Genomic DNA, 18,973 nt, shown 5'->3' on the forward strand with positions numbered 1-18,973 from the left:
GCGGGTTTAGAGAATTCATTAGCTCTGGTCATTAACATCTTAATGAATGGTCTTTGTGCATATTCCTATTTCTTTTTATTTAAAAACACGTCCCCTTAATTGCAACGCTTGTGATTCAAGAGTGGTATTCTCATTTTTGGTAAACTACAAATAATTACGTTGTCGAACTTACGACTTTCATGAGTTGAGACTGAATTAATAGTCATTGATAAAGTCATTAAAGTGTATTATTTTCCCCCCTGCTAATCAGGGCAATGCCCCAATTAATCTCATCAGTTCTGATTGACAATTTATTAAAGTATTCATATCGCTACATACTTCTGTCACGGTCCCACCCTGCAGGAGGGACACAAGTCTAGTGGACACTCACAACACAATTAAATTAGGCAGTTTAGCGATGTTTTAGTTTTCATTTGTGATATGTCGCGACTTTAATATCAGCTATCTACGTCCATGTTCCATTTGATCAATAAAAGCTTCTGAGTGAAATACTGCAATGCTTCTTTATTGAGAACGAGCTTGAACAGTGTCCATCAGTTGTTCACTACATTTACGGTGCACCATGAGTAACAAACAACATAGTGAAATATATCGTCCCCTGGATTATCCTTATAGATGGGCGATTCCGACTGTTTCCGGGTCACGGACTGACGTGGAAGGACCGAAGATTAAAGAAATGCAGGGAAAACCAGCGGTACTTTCTGTACGTTATTTCAAATGTCTTAAAACGTGTATATTTTAATTATTCCGAAAATAACAATGTGGACGTTAATGATGTCCGTGATGATTTGGTTCAGTGATATGGAAGTTATTTTCTGCAAATGTCTGTTTCTAGGGTTGTCCTGAAGCAGCAAGCCTTGTAGCTAGCTAGCTAGCGTTAGGTATCGTAAGTAACGTTAGTGAGTTAGTTAGTTCCTGAGTCAGTGGTCATTGCATAATTTGGTTTTGACACAACTAGTCTAGTATTCCTATCAACCCATCGGTCTTTTACATATCTAGCTAGCAGTTTAGCGTTACCAGCTTGATCTTTTCTGTACAGCCCTTTAGACTTATGGCTAGATATATAAGCTAAGGGTGTATTGCGCTTTCTTATTTCAGTGTGAAGAAGCGCAATAAAGTAAAAGAATGCCCTTTTTACACGGCTTCAGACGAATAGTTTACGAATACCAACCTCTTGTGGATGCAGTGATGTGCGTTATAGGGCCGAAAGAAGAAGAAGAATCTAACCCCACCAGGTAACTAGGCACTGATATGTTTGTTAGCTCTCTCTGTGTGTGATATATTACACACACGCTCGCTATACTTCTGTTGACTGTACTAACCATGTTTCAAGCGTGCACAAGAGGGGCTGGTTTGTTAGCTGTGTTTTTATTTTCAAAATTTACAGGTTGGAGAGTGATGAAAATGTGTGTAAATCTCTGATGGAGCTACTTGAAAAAGAGTCACAGTCACTGGTATTTACAGAAGGAATTAGCTACTCTCTTTTTAAAGTGGCAGAACTTGGGAGAGTGAGTCCTGCCAAAGTGCTCTTACGTTATGGAGCTGACGTAAACTTTGAAGGTGTGTTGTCTGTCTGATTGATTCGAGTTTTATTTATATACATTTATTATGTAGCTAAATTAGTGCTCCGCTTAATCGGCTGCATGCAAAACCATTCCTACATACGTGTTTATTTTAAATTCGCTCGTTTAAGAAAAATTAACTTGCTGCATTTGCTAATTTATAGTTTATTTAGAATTCCCTTTAGACATGAGAAAAATGTCAGAACCCTATTCAAATGACAAAATAAGCTGTCTAGCAGTTTGTAATGACCCGTTAAAGGGACCACATAGACACATGGTGTGTAATTGTGAACGCAAGCTCTAGTAGGTACACAAATGTTCATGTAAATTATATAGGATCACTTTAATTTTTACTGATAATTGACAGTTTGATGAATCTAAAGTGGAACAGTTACGAACTCTGAGCTGACTTTACAAAAAAATTGAATAATTTTAGATAATACAAAAAGTTTTTGCATAAGGTTCAAAGTATTCTTATTTATCGTCCTGAAATATATATTTGTGAGACTTAATCAGATTTCATAGATGACAATAGGGATAGGTCCTTTCATCAAAAGACTAGTCTTCTGCCTTATATTCTTATCCTTAACAGATCCAGTGTCTTACTACACCCCCCTGCACATTGCAGTGCTAAGGAATAAACCACACATGGTACAAATGCTGGTTGGTCATGGGGCAAAAATTGACAAAAGAGATAGGGTAAGTGTATTATGACATTTTAGAAGCCATTTTGCTATTCTTCAGCTTTAAGGTGCTGTCTTTAATGCTGTGTTTTTAGCCCAGTAAGTCTGACTAATGTTTCACACTTGCAGGTTCATGAGAGTAGTCCTCTGGACCTTGCTAGCGAGGAAGCAGACAGACTCTCTTGCCTCTGCATGCTTTTGGATCTTGGAGCTGATGTTAATGCCAAAGACAAGAATGGTACTTTTAAATTGACAGAGTATTAACCACGATATTAAAATCACCACTGGCACTATTTTACTGTTCATAATTTCGCATTGTTATGGTGTAAGCGTTGCAGGGAGATTGGGTTTTCTACCATGGTATGTCATTAAAACCAGTAAGCAGTTTGTAACATTTCTTGCAGGCAAGACTGCCTTGCTCCATGCTTTGGCTTGCAGTGATGGCTTGACAGTCAATAATACAGAGAACATTCAGCTACTGCTGGAGAGAGGTACTTTATTGCACATCTAATTTTCTTTAAAGGTGTATAACCACCATGGTTCAACGATGTCATTAACAGTGCTTGCTGTATTTACTGAGTTTCACTGTGTGCCTGAAACCTGGAACAAAATGCAGAACAGTCTAAAGCCTCATTTTTATCCTAGAGAAATTTAAATTATTTATTTCTTCATATTTCACTTCTATCTGTTTGTTATAGTTGATGCATTGTTTTTTATTATTGTTATTGATATTATTATTATTATTATTATTATTGTTTAGTTGATGCTTTTGTTTTAGGTTTTGCATTAGAAATAATTGTAGTTTTAATGTTTTATTGTTTTTATCATTTAAAGTTTTATTGTTCTATTTTATCACCATTTTAACACAAGTTTCTTATTTGTATTTGTCTTATTTGCATTTGTCTATTTTGTATTTGGCTATATTGTAAATGAGATGTCTTTTTACTAGTGATACACTTGGACACATCATCAGTGATGTTACCTGTGGGTCACTGGGTGTTTAAGGTCTTTCAAACATTAGACACCCTCTCCCCGATGATTCAGATGAAACTGGGAATGATCAGTTTCCAGCTTGTGTCCAAGTAGCATATGCCAAGGATCCTTTTGATCCACATACATTGAGGCTTTTGCTGCTGCCTTTTCTGCTTTTTATAATATTGCTGGCTTGGATGGCTTTCCGTTATGCTTGTGATACCCAGGAGACTGTAGAATTTACACAGAAACTGAGATGCAAAGTCTGTGCAGCCCATCCATATCCACCCCTTTCTGTGGCATTATTCCACCAAGTCTGCCTACTTGCCTCACTTCCTTTCGTTGACTTCTTCCACATCCTCTCCTCCTCACAGGGTACACTGAGCTCTGGTATGACCACTACTTTGATGTTTCTGAAACCAGCACAGTGTCTGGTCTCATGGAGGTCTCTTAAATTTGGAAATATATTGAAATCACAATGAATTTGAATAGTTTATGGTATTCATTTATTCTATTAATGTTGACTTATGACCAAAGATGAGTAAGAGGCATTTTGAAATGGTGCAAATGCAATTCATCAATAATCATTTATTAGAGATATTGTGATGAAAGACTGAACTAAAGATACATTTGCTAGTTCTTAGTGGCCTAGACCCATTTACTTGACAGTTTGGTTATTCACATAGAAATAGAAGAAATCTTTGCTAGGTTTGGACCATGGAAGTTACTAAGACACACTTTTTTTTTCAGATTAATAACTCCCTTTCTTTTTATTGTATTGTCATTTGTTGGATTTTTTAATTAGGTATATTTTTAGCAGATTCTGTTATGTTTTTTATAATCATTCTCAAACTGCTGATTAGAGGCTGACACCTTTTTTTTTCTTTTCTTTTTTTTTTTTAACTCTAACTTCATACACTTTTTATATAATATATAGTGTGTGTGTGTAGGCAGGCAAATGGGAATCATATATGTATAAACACAAGTACTTTGGAATCCCACAGGCAAATGGGAATCATGGGGAGGCCCCAAAGAAAGCAGTTACAGCCAAATACTTACAGAGAGTGAGGCAAGTCCTGAGAGGTCAGCTAAATGGGGGTGGGGGGAAACAAGATCTGTGCCCTACCAGTCATCAGGTACCCTGTGGGAATAATAAGATGGCCTAGGAGGAAATGACAACAAGACAAGGAAATGCATTACAATGCATGGAGGGTTTCATCCCAAATCCAGCACTCTGAGACTGTACACTAAGCGGAAGGAGGGGGGCTGAGGACTAGTGAGCATCAGAGCCTCTATCCAGAATGAAACAACCTCAAGTTCCAGGAGCACACCAGGATAATGGGCCCCACGTGACAAAGTGCCTCAGACAGCTGAAACACGATGAGAATGGGAATGAGAAGGAACAGGAATAATCATGGGAGGAAAAACCTGGCAGATAGTGGAAGTGGCTGAAATGGAGAAATCCTACCAATGGGTGGAAAAGGCTGGATTGAAAAACAGCACAGAAGCACTAATCATGGCAGCACAGGAACAAGCACTGCATACAAGATCAATAGAGGCTGGGATCTACCATACCAGTCAGGATCCCAGATGCAGGCTGTACAAAGTTCCTGCATTACAATGGCATACAAGATGCTAGTAAGCGGGGTGTGCAAGGAATGCCATAACCAAGTCACTGGCATAGTGTACAGAAACATTGTGCTGAGTATGTGCTGGACATTCCAAAGTCTAAGTGGGATGTACCACCAAAGGTGTGGAAAATGACCATGCTAAGATTCTGTGGGACTTCAACATACAGACAGACAAAATGGTAATAGCTAACTAACTGGCCATAGAAGTAGAAGACAAACAGCAGAAAATAGTGATAGATATGGCAATCCTGAGTGATGGCAACATCAAGAAAAAGGAACATGAGAAACTCGAGAAATACCAAGGCCTGAAGATGGATAGAAAGATAAGATGTGGGGGGTGAGGGCAACTGTAATCAGAGCCCTAGAGTCTGTGAACTCCAAACTGGAAGAATCACTCCAACAGATCCCAGGACTGCAGTCTTATGGACTGAAATCTCAGATGTTGTTCCTGGTAACAGCTAAGATACTATGCAGGACACTTAAGCTCCCTGGCCTCTGGTAGAGGACATGAGCTTGAAGGGAAAAGACCACCTAGAGCAGTGCGAGTGGGGAAAATTCTTCACAGGCACAATACTGTGCAAACGTCTTAGGCTTCCATTAGATTTTTTGTGGTGTAATGACCATATGTAATTATTCCTCATAGTCTTTATTAGAATACAAACAAAATACAGGAAACTTGTTTGCATTATTAAAAACTAAATCTAAAGATGAACTCTGAGAAGTGCTGAAAGATGAAAAAAGTGATATTCTGCATACCTTGGTGGAGGACCCGATGACACTGCTGTAGCAGATACCGACACATCAGCGGGCTAAATGGAGATAATGTACAGTGTGTGTTGGCAGTCTGGCAGATGAATATAATCATGTTGCTAAGAAACTGCTTTTGTAGTTGAAAGTCATCTAAAGATAAAAATGTAATATTGTCACAATTCCATATCTAGTCTTTAATTCATTAGCAGACCAGTAGAGCCGAATTGGCCTAATTTGATTGAAACTGCATTAGCCATCAGGTATGGTAAACTCCGGAATCGTCCCAGAGAAAACGGGGTCACCAGAGTGGAAGCTAGGGATATGTGGATACAACTCCTTGCTCAAGAGTTAAAAAGATCACCCTTTTGTTTATTTCAACACTCAATGTAATCACCAGCTAGGCTTTAAGGGAAACATGGTTAAACAATCTACTAACAGTAGCTAGAATGTAAAACACATAAGAACATAAGCAAGAATTACGTTAAATATAGTCCTGTATCCATGTGGTCACCATCAATTGTCAAATAATCATCCAAATAATTCTTCTGTGTGTTTTTTTTTTTTTTTTCTCCCCCCCCCCTTGTTTAATTTGTTTTTGTTTTCCTTCAATGAAAAACTTGTAATGAAAATCATACGTTTGGAACCAAAAACTCATGCATATGTTTGCTTCTCTGTAGGTGCTGATGTACATGCCACCACTCATGATGGTGAGAACCCCTTATCCTCACTCATCTTTCTAGTAAAAGAGGCCCTAGATAGTAGTGTGGAAGATGCAACAGTAGTTGGACACTTCTGCATCAGAGTTGCCAACCTTCTTCTTGACCATGGTGCCGACCCTAGCTGTTGTTTGAACACCAATGATGGAGAGGAATGGGAACCTTCTCTAACCTACACTAGCTTGGAGCACTTTGACTTGCTTTTCCCTTTAGCTGTGGTTCTCCTTCAGCGAGGTTCTTCATTTTTCTGTTCTTGCCACAGCATGTCATGCTGGACAGGTTACAACCTGATTTTCACTAGGCTAAAAGAAGCCCTCCATGAATCTCTAAATGCTGTTAATGTGGCTGACCTACTAGCTAAAGCTGAAGTACTGATAGAGATTGCTCAGCTGTGCTCCCCACATTTTCCTCCTTTTCCTACTCATTCTGTGTTGTCTATGCAAGAGAAGGAGTCAATCCCTGAGCCATTGCTGGAGCTACAAAAACGACTTGGGGAGCAGGAAGCTCGGCCACTACCACTTCGGAGTCTCTGCAGGGTCCATATCCGCCACTGTTTGCAACCCTGGCCCCTAGACAAGAAAATTAAGGCCTTGCCTCTGCCAGACAGACTGAAGGATTATCTGATGCCAGACCACAGTCTAACATGTAGACCAGGGTGGGATAGTTTCAAGCCCCTCTCTACACTTCACTAGAAAAGATATGAGACAGAGTATGTTATCTTAAATACTGTCTCTTATCCTGGCTTTTTTTTTTTTTTTTTTTTTTTTTTGCCAGATAAGCCCGATGCAAGTAAGTAAATGAGAACCCATCTTTTGTTTGTGTAGACAAGCAAATAAACATAGATAGTTCTGTATCTGTGACCGTTTTCTGTATTTCTGTCATTTATTTCTAAGCACACTTATTTGAACCACATTTAGATACCAAATCATTTTGATAAAACATCATGATAGTGTACCTCTATATACAAAAAATAAAAGAAAACTGTATATATTTGAATTATTTCCCTTTAAGTGTAAATTAATCTTTCCATCTGATCATTTTCTATTTAAACATGTCCTGATCACAGTCCTTTTGGCAGGAGATCAGTAGAAATTGAGTAGAAAGTCATACAACATTGCATCATCTTCACTTGTCCAATTGTGGGTGGGTGAAAGAAAAAAGACTATATATGGGGTTGATAAAATAATGTGTAACCCAATATCATTCTGGTAGACATTCACACATATGCCACATTTGAGTATAACTAATTGTACTAAATCATCTGAACACAAACTATTGTTTACAGGATTTATTTAGTGATACTGTAGCAAGTGCTGCAGAATTTTTTCTACGTTATTTTTTATGTAGTAGCTAACTATTGTCATGGTGTGCTGTCAATATGTATAGCTGACCAGTGCCTTAGCGTGACCTGTTGTCTTTTAACAGATTCCAGAAAAATTGATAGTCATGTAAATAGTACAATATTGTCATCCTTTGTTGGTAGAAAATCTCATGAATTATGTTTCCTTGTGAATGTTAGATTGTTCCCATATGGTAGGTCTTTTAGGTATTGTTAAGGTATGTCTGTGTTGTTAAATCAGGATGTTTTGCATCAAACAGTTAATAGCATGGAATTATTCACATATTTATAAAGACAATGAAGTGGATGTTGCATTTTACTTTGTGAAACAAGTGAAATAAAAGTGTACCTTTTACCTAAAGTCAAAAGGTATTTATGAATGGCAAGCTACCTCAAATACACAATACAGAGAAATATTCTTTGTATTCTGTTGTAGCACCTTAGCCATTCCATGTAGACTTTGTTACTAAAGGTGTTCTAGATTGCATTTATTTATTTAGTTTCTTCAAATTTTTCTACTTTTAGTAGAAGGTATGTGACTTTGGTCAATGAAAAAAAAACAAAAAAAAACCTCAGATGCAGTTTTACGTGCCCATTTACAACCCAGTGATTTGGCCCTTTGTATATATTTTCTGTTTTACTTTCTTTTTTTTTTAAACAACCCTGTTATTTTGGTGGGTTCATGGATATTTTATTAGCATTGCTCTCATTGGCTAACTTACAATGAATTTAGTAGGAGCTTAAGAGAACTTGCACGTTGTTTTATAATTTCAGATAATTTCAAAGTTACTGCAAAGTTTTTTGCATGGGGGCACAAAGTGTAGGCAACATTTTACTTGGATTCCTCAGTTTTGCATCAATTGATAAGATGAAAAAAACAGTACATTTTGCTTTGTCCTTTAGATTCAAATTTACAAATATATTTAAAAGCATTTACAAAGAGATACTAAGTAGTATACTGATTTATTTGTGAGATTCCTATGTAGCAATAGTATTTTCGTATTGAAAGTAAATAATTTTTTCAGTCTATTTACAAGTTCAAAAAGATGGTAATTGCTAAAACGGATTTGGCAGCAGCACTCATATCATAGCTCAGTATGAGCATCTGGCAAAGGGTAGGTGTGGTAAAGTTAATAACGTGGTAGAGAACATGGCCAGACACAAAGAAAACTTTGGCAATGCTATAAATGAGGCTGTGGAGTACACACACCTGCTGAAATGTTGAGATTTAGAGATCCTAATCATGCTAATATTGCTGACCATTACACAAAAACTATTATTTAATTATTTTTTAAATAGTTTGAGCTCTAATCATATGAATTTTAATTCAGTCATTTTAATGTTTAATCTTTGAGCAGAAGAATATTTGTGAATTGGAAAATGAGCACAGGACAATGAAGAATGGAATGGATTATTATCTCAATATCAAAACCTGCTCAATGTTGGACATTGAAATGGCAGCTTACAGGTTAGTAGTAACAATGAAGTAGCTGGAGATTTGTCCCAACTGAACAAACACATACTGGTAGGTCATTTGCTTGTGACACTGTCACTGCATCATTAGCTGCTAATGTAATTGCGATCAAGCAGAGGCAGGATGCAAGGGCCGGATGTTTATTGAAAGCAAATCCATAGTTGTAGGTCTTATGACCATCCGTGCTGGAAAACCCAGTGTAATCATTGAGAAACACAAAACTGATAAAATAACAGAAAGAAAGCAAAACAACACTAAACAGGAAAATGAGCAAAATTAAGTAAGTACACAACGTCACGGATAATTTGTAGCCAAACCATAGAACAATTACTAGCAAACAAAACTAGAAAAAATGGTTTAAAAACGTTGATAAACACTGACTAGACACAGGTACACTGAAAGAAAGCAGATTTAAACCAAAACAGCATATGGCAAGGCAAGTAAAATATCTGATAAAATCCAAATATATATGATTGTGTGAAATCAGCCTGTTTATTTAGCAGACATTGTTTTTATATTTTCCACAGGTCAGAGTAGCTTTGTTTTATATATTTATGTATGCAATACATATAAATTTGTATTGTTTGTGCTGCCCTCTTGATCTTCCTAGTGGACAAAATAAAGGGGTTTAATTTACTATAATTTATACATAACAGCATCTGACCTATGAGAAGTGAACTCGATATTACCTATGCTGATTAAAACTGCTTTTCGTATCAGAGCCAATCCTTTCCAGGGGGGCACAGGTAAGAACCAGAAAAATAAGATGCAATTTTAGTGGTGGGGGTACTACTTTCCGTTTAGGTCATTGATATTGCACATAATTGAATAACTTAAGGCAATCCTTGGTTCTGTAGAGGAAGATTTTTCATGTTTATTACCATACCTATAGGAGTCAGATCTGACAAAGAGGCCACTGGAATTAATGGCTTAATTGGAATCAATAAATTAAAACATGGACTTGATTTGGGTTGAAAGGGGGAATAAGTATTATTGCCTTAAAGGAATAGGTAAAATAGGAATATTATAATTATTTAACAGATTTTAATAGTAAGGATCATTTACATACATATATATATATATATATATATATATATATATATATATATATATATATATATATATATATATATATATATATATATATATGACATTAGGTGAGACATGAATTTTAAATTTTTCAGATTTTTGCATGGCATTTAGTATCACCATCACCAAGCTGAAAACCCATGTATTGTTTTTATAACAATCCTAAAACCATTTTCATTTAAGAATGCCAGATTTTTTGGTAGGCTTAGCTATACTTTGCATTTCTTCCCTCACATGCAAATATTTCATACAACACACATGCAATTGATTAGGTGGGTATTTTCTGGTAGCTGTGAATATTCTGTTTTCACAATTCACTTCATATGGTGTCTCCTCCCTAGTTACTGCTATGTTTGAGGTTGAGTTGAGTCATTTTCACCAATTATCGATCTTCCTTTTATTTCCTTCACTGTTTTCTTTTTTTTCTTCTCCAGAGGTTCTTCTGGAGTGATCTCTTTACCTCCATTAGTGATGGTCTCTACAGTTCTAGTTGAAACCTCTCTGCAGTTGGGTTCTACTTTGATAGGTCCCCCCTGGCCATTATCAAGAAATAGATTTTCATCCTTTTCATTCTCCATTCCATTCTCTTTTTCTGTTACCTCTTCTTCTGTTTCCTCTTCATCATCATCTCCTATGGACCACTCTGCAGGCTCATTCTCCATTTTCTCATCCTCATCCTCCTTCTCTTACTCCTCTTTTTCTCCTGCTTTTTCACTGGTCTCTTCTTCTTCTCTGGCACCTTTATCTGGCTTACTACCTGTTGATTCAGATGTGCTTCCCAGTTCTGTTTCTGCAATCAATTCAACTTCCGGTCCCTCCTCTCCGACTTCTGACTTTTGCTCATCTCTGTCCTCTTCTCTCTCTCTCTCTCTCTCTCTCTCTCTCTCTCTCTCTCTCTCTCTCTCTCTCACTCTACCTCATCCTTTTCTTGTCCTGGTGCTACTATGCCTTCCCTCTCATTCTCTTTCTCATGCTCTTCTACTTCACTTTCTTCTTTCTCTTCCTGTTCAGAATTTACCTTTGCTTCAGTGAACAGTACAATCTCTTCCTCCATTGCTTTATCATTGTCCTCAAGTTCTTCTTCCTGTCCACAGGCTTCCACTGACATCTCTTTTGCCATATCTGCCAAGTCATCATCTATGCCACTCTCTCCTGTAATTTATTAAATTATGTCGTTCACAACTTTCTGCTGGAGTATGGGATTCTTGGAATGATTATAGGTAAATCTAGCATTTGGAGCACCAGAAAAGGTTACAGAGCACATCTTTTCTCTCTCTAGACGTTTCCTGCAAAGAAAATAAACAGTAGTGAGATCTTTATACATACTTAAACAGAGTACAGCATTAAACAGTCTAAATGTCATAAATGTAAATGTAGCACCTGTAGACTGCAATTTCAGCACCTAGGACCATCTTAACATTGAGCAGGTCCTGATATTCTTGGAGATGGTGAGTCATTTCTCACTTCGACCCCTTCAGATCATTTTCGAGCTGGTAGATCATATCTTAAAAATAGAAGAAATTAAGCAATTCCAAAACAGTATAATAAATAATCAAGTTATTTAACTGATTGCACATGAAATAAGAAGTAATGTAAAGTATAGAATCCAGTGGCTAAATTTAATTTATGGTTTCCGGATTCACGCATGGATAACTTTTATGGATGATTTCCCAGTGTATCCGGTACTGTTTTTGAAAGGACAATTACATGCATTAATTCACAGGCATACTGTGCGCAATAGTGTACAATTACACATGTAAAATGCAGCCCAATTACATCTGCCTTTTTTCAACAAATAGGCTTCAGACGTGCAAATCTTTCTGTATCTCTCTCTCTCTCTCTCTCTCTCTCTCTCTCTCTCTCTCTCTCTCTCTCTCTCTCTCACACACACACACACACACACACACACACACACACACACACTTACATACTTACATATGCTGAACAGAAAAGTGAGTGTGAACCTGATCACTGCATATTTCGTTGTTGTGCCAGTCTTGAATATCACTGAGTTGACTCTCCAGTGATTCCTTCATGCTACGCAATGCCTCTAGTTCAATGTTTTGGGCTTGTAATTGGCAGCGAGAATCAGCGATCTCAGCTCTTACAGACTTGATTGCAGTCTTATTCTGTTCAGCCACCTCTGTTAGCACGATATAAAGGCACTTGAGCTCATTTTCACCTTGCTGAAGGTTTTTCGAAGAGAGGCCATCTAATTGCGCACGGATTTCTCGTAGCGCAGAAATAATGTCAGTCTTCTGCATATTTCTCTCTACCGGAACCTGGGCAGTTTGCAACTGAACTAGAAGTTTGTTAACTTTGTCTTTATGGTTATGGCATAAAAAGTCCAACTCATCCAAAACATCCTGGACCTTCTTTTCCAACTCCATTTGTTTTTGTAAGCATTTTTCTTTTTCATGTCATTTCTTCAGTCGCTGAAAATCCTCATCAATGTGGTCCTTGTCAAGGAGAATCTGTGCCTTGTCCCTGTTAAATTGCTCCACAGTGAGGCAAAGCTCCTGAATTTCCTGGTCGTATGCATTCGCTCAAGTGAGCCTGTGACAGTTTTTGTTGCCATGGTTCCTGAATCTCTGCTTCGAGGTGTTTGTTCTGCACCTCGAGGTATCGTACCGTATCGATGTATCCTGCAAAGCAGATGTTGAGCTCTTGGAGCTGCTCCTTCTCATTGCTGCGCATGTGGTTTCCATTAAATACAGACATAAACTCAAATATGCCTCAGGTAAGAGCACACTGGAGTTGTAAGTTTTGCCAATTTGTGAATTTGATGTTCTTTTGAATGAAATAGGCATATTGGTAATTGGTAAAATTGAGAATATTTCGAAAGTTACCCTGATGTAATTTAGGCCTATTGTTTATTATAACATTTTATATATCATGCAGAAATGATCACCAAATATTTTGTGTAACACACATAAAATAGAAACAATTTCATAAGAATTAAAAAAAATTAAGAACATGTCCAGAGCAACTTTTGATAATTTAATGCTGTAAGAAATCATACTAATTCATATCATCTTCACTTTCATACAGTACAAGGCCCATGTGATATCCTGATTAAAAAAATAAATAAAATTCTGTTCAAGTCACTGGTCCACATGAAATATAAAAATAAATAAATGTTTAAATCTTCTGACAGGTTTTGTTTCACATAGATTAGATGACTACCACCTGATCATACAAGAGTGTGCATTCATGAAATGAGAATTTATGTATTTGGCTGAAACTCTTATTTAGAGCAACAATTTCAGTCATGTTACAGAGGTAGGAAAGTGTGGTTTTAGTATTCTTGCTCCAGGACTCTTATAAGTATAGTGCATTATGAGTTCATAAATTAGCATAATCGATGCCCAAAAATTGCTGGGTGTCCTGTAAGTCTGGAAGTGTCATTCTTAAATATGATATCCAACAGTAAAAAATACAATAAAATACAGTCATAGTATTTTAGTTTTTTTTTTTTAAAGTAATGTTTATTAATTAACACGGTGCCTCGAAATAGCTAAAAACTTTCATACATTTTGATGATTTGACAAATTCTCTTTAAAGCAGCCACTAATGACATATTTTGGAAGGCTAAAGGCACCCTTATTTAAAATCAATTAATTTACTTAAATAAAAAAGAAATCATATGAAAAAAATATTTGGGGGAAGACTGTTCATTAAGCATTAAAGGTCAGTATGAGTTAAAATGCCTTTAATATTAATTTACAATGGACTATTGCTAACAAAATTTTTGATACAAAGCTCCAGTGCATAACTAACCTGCAATTAAGTTTCCATTTTAATAGATGTTTTCTTATGAGCTAAAAACTAAACTGAAGTTCATACACAAAAACGTATTGTGGTAAGGTGGTGGTTATGGTGGTGTTCTAAAGAAAGCCAGAGTAGTCAAAACTTTATTCAAACAAAATGCGGTTTATTTGTAATATCGCGAAAATAAAGCGGCATTTTGGAAGTTTTTATATGCTGTTATTGTTCACTATGTCCGCTGTATTTTACGGTGTTTAAATGTCAGTTTAAAATGCCGTAAAAACGCCGCTTGAAGCGCTCTAAAGCGGCGGGTTTTTTTTGTTTTTTTTACACAGCTTTGCTTCCATCCATCGTCGTTAAATGCGCCGTTTTACAATGAAGTAATGACCTCCACATGCCAGTTTTTGACAACCAGTAGAGTTGAAATTTCTTCACCCAATCGCTCACGAACAAGGTCAGACCAGACCAGTTCACTACAGATCTTGTCGGCTGATAAACCAGTGCTCAAGTTTGTTTATTTTTGGGATTCACTAATATGTTAATTTGCTCGATAATTCGTTTATTAATTCATACAGGTCTTAGCTAACTAGGTCTTAGCTAGCTAGTGGTTTATTAGACCTTGCAATAGTGACCATGGTTAGGTACTTTGGACATGTACTTTAAATGGGCAATATACAATATTACACAACATTATACAACATTCTTTCAATGCATTTCTCTCCTGTGTGTTTTTACTGTTATAACTGTACAGCTATACACACACTATTCCAGTCAGTCTACCTGGACCTGACAGTCAATCTACTATTCTGGCACCCTCGGATACTACTTAATGTACTTTGTCTAAGGACAATGATCATCAATGAGGACTGTATCTTCAATGAGGATTAAAATCAAAACATTGAGATAATTTCATACTTTACTCAATGTAACATAATTTGTCTTATTCCATGCTGTCACCATGTTCCTTCAATAATCAGTGCCTAGATTTCTGGCTGTGGTCATGGCTGACACCCCCGCAGACTCATTGCCACTCTACTCCACACCCTTAATGTAAAGAATCCTTTTATGACTCTGCCTATGCAGCAGAGAGGGGCACATAGCTAATGCTCAGCAATAACTGAGAGTGCTGAGCTCTCATTTAAGGCCCAATCTTGGCAAAGTAGAAACACTTATGCCTAGTTTTATTGTAGCTTGTACCTGATGGTTGTTCACATAATAAACTAGTAAATATCAGTAGAGAATAAAGACAATAGAGAAAAAAGAGAAAAACATTTTAGATAATTTGTGTTCACATGCAGGCACTTTTATTTAAGAATTGTTTTGACTACCCACTTTAGTTTTAAGGTAGACAGTTGTAAAAAATATTCATTTACAGTGATGTTTGATTCACTTACCACACACACAAATCCATCATACCTGAAAAAATAAACAGAAAGTAAAATGCAAAAACTGAAAAACTAAACAAACAGGTTAACTGAGAGAAAAACATGAACAGGCTTAATAGAAACAGATAACAATGTAGGACATGAAACACATGCTACATAGATGAATTTATGGCCCTTCCTTGATCAGGGACTTGTTGTGGTTGAGCATTAGGCTACTGGTAGTGCCTCTCATGATGAACAAATGTGAGGATACAGATCCATGCAAACATGGTACATAAAAACCTTTTTGAAGAAGAGAACCACGGAAACAAGAGAACCACGTATTGGGTAACCTGCCTGAAAAAACAATGGGAGTGCCTGGTGGTTGGGTAGCCTATATAACACAGTTGGGCTGAGCCTGAAGAGGCAACGAGGGAGGACCATGTGGGCCCATCACCTGAAAGGTCCAGAGTAACGCTGCAGTGCAATGCCTTTTAGGGAAACAGCAGGAATGGAGGGGCCTGTGGTGTTACAGACCTTTGCAATAGAAACTAGGTAGGAAGGAGCTGGAGCTAGTGTGTGAAGTTGAGAGATACCAGCTAGATATAGTTGGGTTGACCTCTGCACACAATGAGTTGCCTCCAACTGGAGGTATATCAAAAAGGTCAACAGCTAGGAGGGTAGAACCACTCGAGGGATTATATTTCCCAGCTGGATTGGGAACACCTTGGGATCCCCCAGGAGGATCCTGACAGAAGGAAGTACCTTACAGAAAAACTGGTCTCCTTTCCTTGCCTTATTGTCACTATGACCCTGTAATGGATTAAAGCCCCTGTCAGCTTGGTAAAGCCCATGTCAAGCATGGTTGTTTTAATAGCAAAGATGTGAATGGGAATAAGAATTTACCAATGTCATATTAAAAAAATGTGTAGATTGTATATCTAATATGCAGTATATCAGATTGATTAATGGTTGACGATGGTGTCTCTTTGGCAAAATAAACAATCTATTGTTCGTGGTGGTGGTGACTGACACAGCAGGCAGGATCAGTGTATTTTAGCTGTATTTATGAGCCATCCTGCTCTGAACTATAATCTCTCCCATAGGAAAATAGACCACAACAAAACTGATATGAAACTCTATAAAAAACAAACAAAAAAAATATTGAAAATACTAGCTGGTTTAAACTAAGGTTTGTGCAGCCATTGTATGTCAGAGTCTGCTTTCAGATGGGAGAACATCAATGGAGACTTAACTCTCTCTGACACACAGTCCATTTTGTATCTCTTCTGTGATTCTTTACTCTGAAAATCTAAAAAAAAAAAACTTCCAATGCTGTTGTTTCTTCTCCTCCAAATGTTTTTAGAAGGTTTTAGATGGCATTTACTATGTATGTTACAGGACCTAACACTCTTTCTATTACACTGTTATTCCAGGCCTTTTCTTTCCCTCCCTGGAAATCTCAAACCAGCACCTGTTTTGGTATTACAAAGTTTTTAGTCTTTTTTTTGGTTTCTCTGTTTAGCTTTTTCTTGTTGCTTATTCTGCACAGAAGTAGAACATTTATGGTTCACCTGAAATAACCTTTTATGCTTATGTCTTTCAAAAACAACTGCTGAGGTTTTTCCTGTTATATTTTGTGGTATGTTTCTATAAAACTGAAAAGAAGCCTTTTCACAAAATGTTTCAGCAGGAATCTTATTTCCTATTGTCTCTCCAAAGACTGTTGAATATTTGGATCAGTCTTTCCTTTAAACTATTTGACAATTTTTCATTGTTGGACAATGAAAGGAAGTCCAAATTGCAAAGAGTTCTCTCAAGGCCGCTACCCTGGATCCAGCTGTTATTGTAATGCTGCCTTCCAATTGCCAGTAGCCTCTGGCATGCGATAGTGGCTGAGCATGTGCCTGCTTATGTTCTGTGTCTGTGTCATATGTGCTTGTATGTTTTGATTTTGTGCCATGCACACTCAGGTGGTGTGTGTTGTACTTTATTAAACATATGGTATGTTTTATGTTGTTTCCTATTTAAATCTGTTGTGTTTCCTTGACTGTTGCTCGGCCATTGATGTTCCATTGACTTCTGTTGTTCTCGTTAGTGTAGCTTCATTTTTGTTCATTTCATTAAATGCTTCAGTTGGAAACAGAGACAGACTTTTATTGACAGACACAAATAACAGTGGCACTCAGATATAACGTAAACAGCAAACACGGGCATTGACAATGTGAACAAGGACACAAACAGAGGCAATGACTGACAGTGATGCACAAACTGACAGGGGTTTAAATACATAAACACAGAACAACACTTAACTAGGTGCAGGGGTGTGCAAACATGTAGGCGTGAGTACAGTCAAGCCAAAACAAGAAACTCCTACTTCATGTGGCGGGCTGTACCACGTGACCAGTGAGAGGGGAGCATTCTGTGACATCTGCACGTTTTTCACCAATGACAGTTGTCTTTACTTTCACCTCAGGCCAACTTGAATATACATATATTATACTGGTAAAAACTGATGTTTTCCTTAAAAAAAAAAAAATCAACAGTGCCTATGTTGCATTTGGTTGGCTTTGAGCAGTGTCTTGTAATATTTCAGTTCAGTTTTTTAAAATTGAAAAAATGCTAAATGTTTAGTATAACACTGTAATTCGGTATCATACAATATTTTTTATTAAATCATATCAAAGTAATTTTACAATATATTCCAATACAGTATGTTCCAATCCAAAACTTACTTGCCAACCAAACAACTCATATTGTGAGCATTGATGCCATGATACTAGCTATAATGTAAATATCTGCATGATAGCTATGTGAGGGCTATTCCTGAAAGCAGCTTTAAAAAACTGTAAACATGTCAAGCAATGAGAAGAAAATTCAGAAGGTAGGTTAGTAGATACAAGCACTTTTATTGAAGTACAGTATAAATTAACCATGAAAAGGGAAACAAAACAAACACTTTCAGGCTTTCATTCTTCTTGATGTGAACACTTTTGTTTAAATTGCAAACAACCAAACCCATATTAGAAAATGCACTGTCCTTAATTTATTATTGTTTGTCTGTCCTTCTTTTCCAGGAAGTAATAACTTCAGAAAGTACAGGCAAAAATGTAAAATACAGATGCAAGCGGTAATCCCCAGGGTTCAGGCAAATTTCACAAATAATCAAAAGTGCCATGCCCATAAGTCTTCATACATTGATTCAAGAAGGCAAGAATTATTTCCAGGTCAGTTTTCAGACCACTGAGTGAAATCCACAGTACTTTTTTTTTTTTTTTTTGAGAACAAAATATTCAAACAATAGTTTTAACAAATTTTTCTGTTTTGAAATACCTTTTTACATGTTGTAATGCCCCTTACTGTCAGAAATTTCCCAATATAGGTAGGCTAATTCAAAGTCCATAAACGAATGTTTCTGTCAAGTTTCACAAGAATTACTCTGGGAAACAAAAATGGTTCCTTGACGCTCGCTGGGGAAGTCAGAGCCACTTCCATCTTGCACCAGGTGTCCTGTTCTGACTTCTTGACCCAAGCAGCCAAGAACCCATGATGCGATTGCCACATGAGGGAGAAGAGTCCTAGTCTAAGTCTACAGTAGTCTACCCCTAGGACTGAGTTCTCACTA

The 18,973-nt window shown here is 37.0% G+C and overlaps 2 protein-coding genes across 3 annotated transcripts; one reads left to right on the top strand and one right to left on the bottom strand.

Annotated features, from left to right (window-relative positions):
- Positions 1 to 631: 631 nt before the first annotated feature.
- asb6 (ankyrin repeat and SOCS box containing 6) lies at positions 632 to 8,008 on the top strand. Of its 2 annotated transcripts, none has more exons than XM_027029148.3 (7): positions 632 to 703; positions 1,099 to 1,235; positions 1,388 to 1,560; positions 2,155 to 2,261; positions 2,375 to 2,483; positions 2,650 to 2,736; positions 6,276 to 8,008. In XM_027029148.3, the coding sequence occupies exons 2-7, from the start codon at positions 1,126 to 1,128 to the stop codon at positions 7,004 to 7,006; spliced, it is 1,317 nt and encodes a 438-aa protein (XP_026884949.2). In that variant the 5' UTR covers positions 632 to 703; positions 1,099 to 1,125; the 3' UTR covers positions 7,007 to 8,008. The 2 variants fall into 2 exon arrangements, with proteins under 2 accessions (XP_026884949.2, XP_026884951.2); XM_027029150.3 differs by having other exon boundaries at positions 662 to 703; positions 1,187 to 1,235.
- Positions 8,009 to 11,123: 3,115 nt separating this feature from the next.
- Positions 11,124 to 12,937, bottom strand: nefmb (neurofilament medium chain b). Its single transcript, XM_081707991.1, is given in 5 exon segments — positions 11,124 to 11,368; positions 11,459 to 11,502; positions 11,597 to 11,720; positions 12,189 to 12,756; positions 12,758 to 12,937. Coding segments are annotated over 5 exon segments (1,161 nt in total).
- Positions 12,938 to 18,973: the final 6,036 nt, after the last annotated feature.

Source organism: Electrophorus electricus, chromosome 25 (assembly GCF_041902795.1).
Source record: "Electrophorus electricus isolate QZ-2024a chromosome 25, ASM4190279v1, whole genome shotgun sequence".
NCBI classification, from domain to species: Eukaryota; Metazoa; Chordata; class Actinopteri; order Gymnotiformes; family Gymnotidae; genus Electrophorus; species Electrophorus electricus.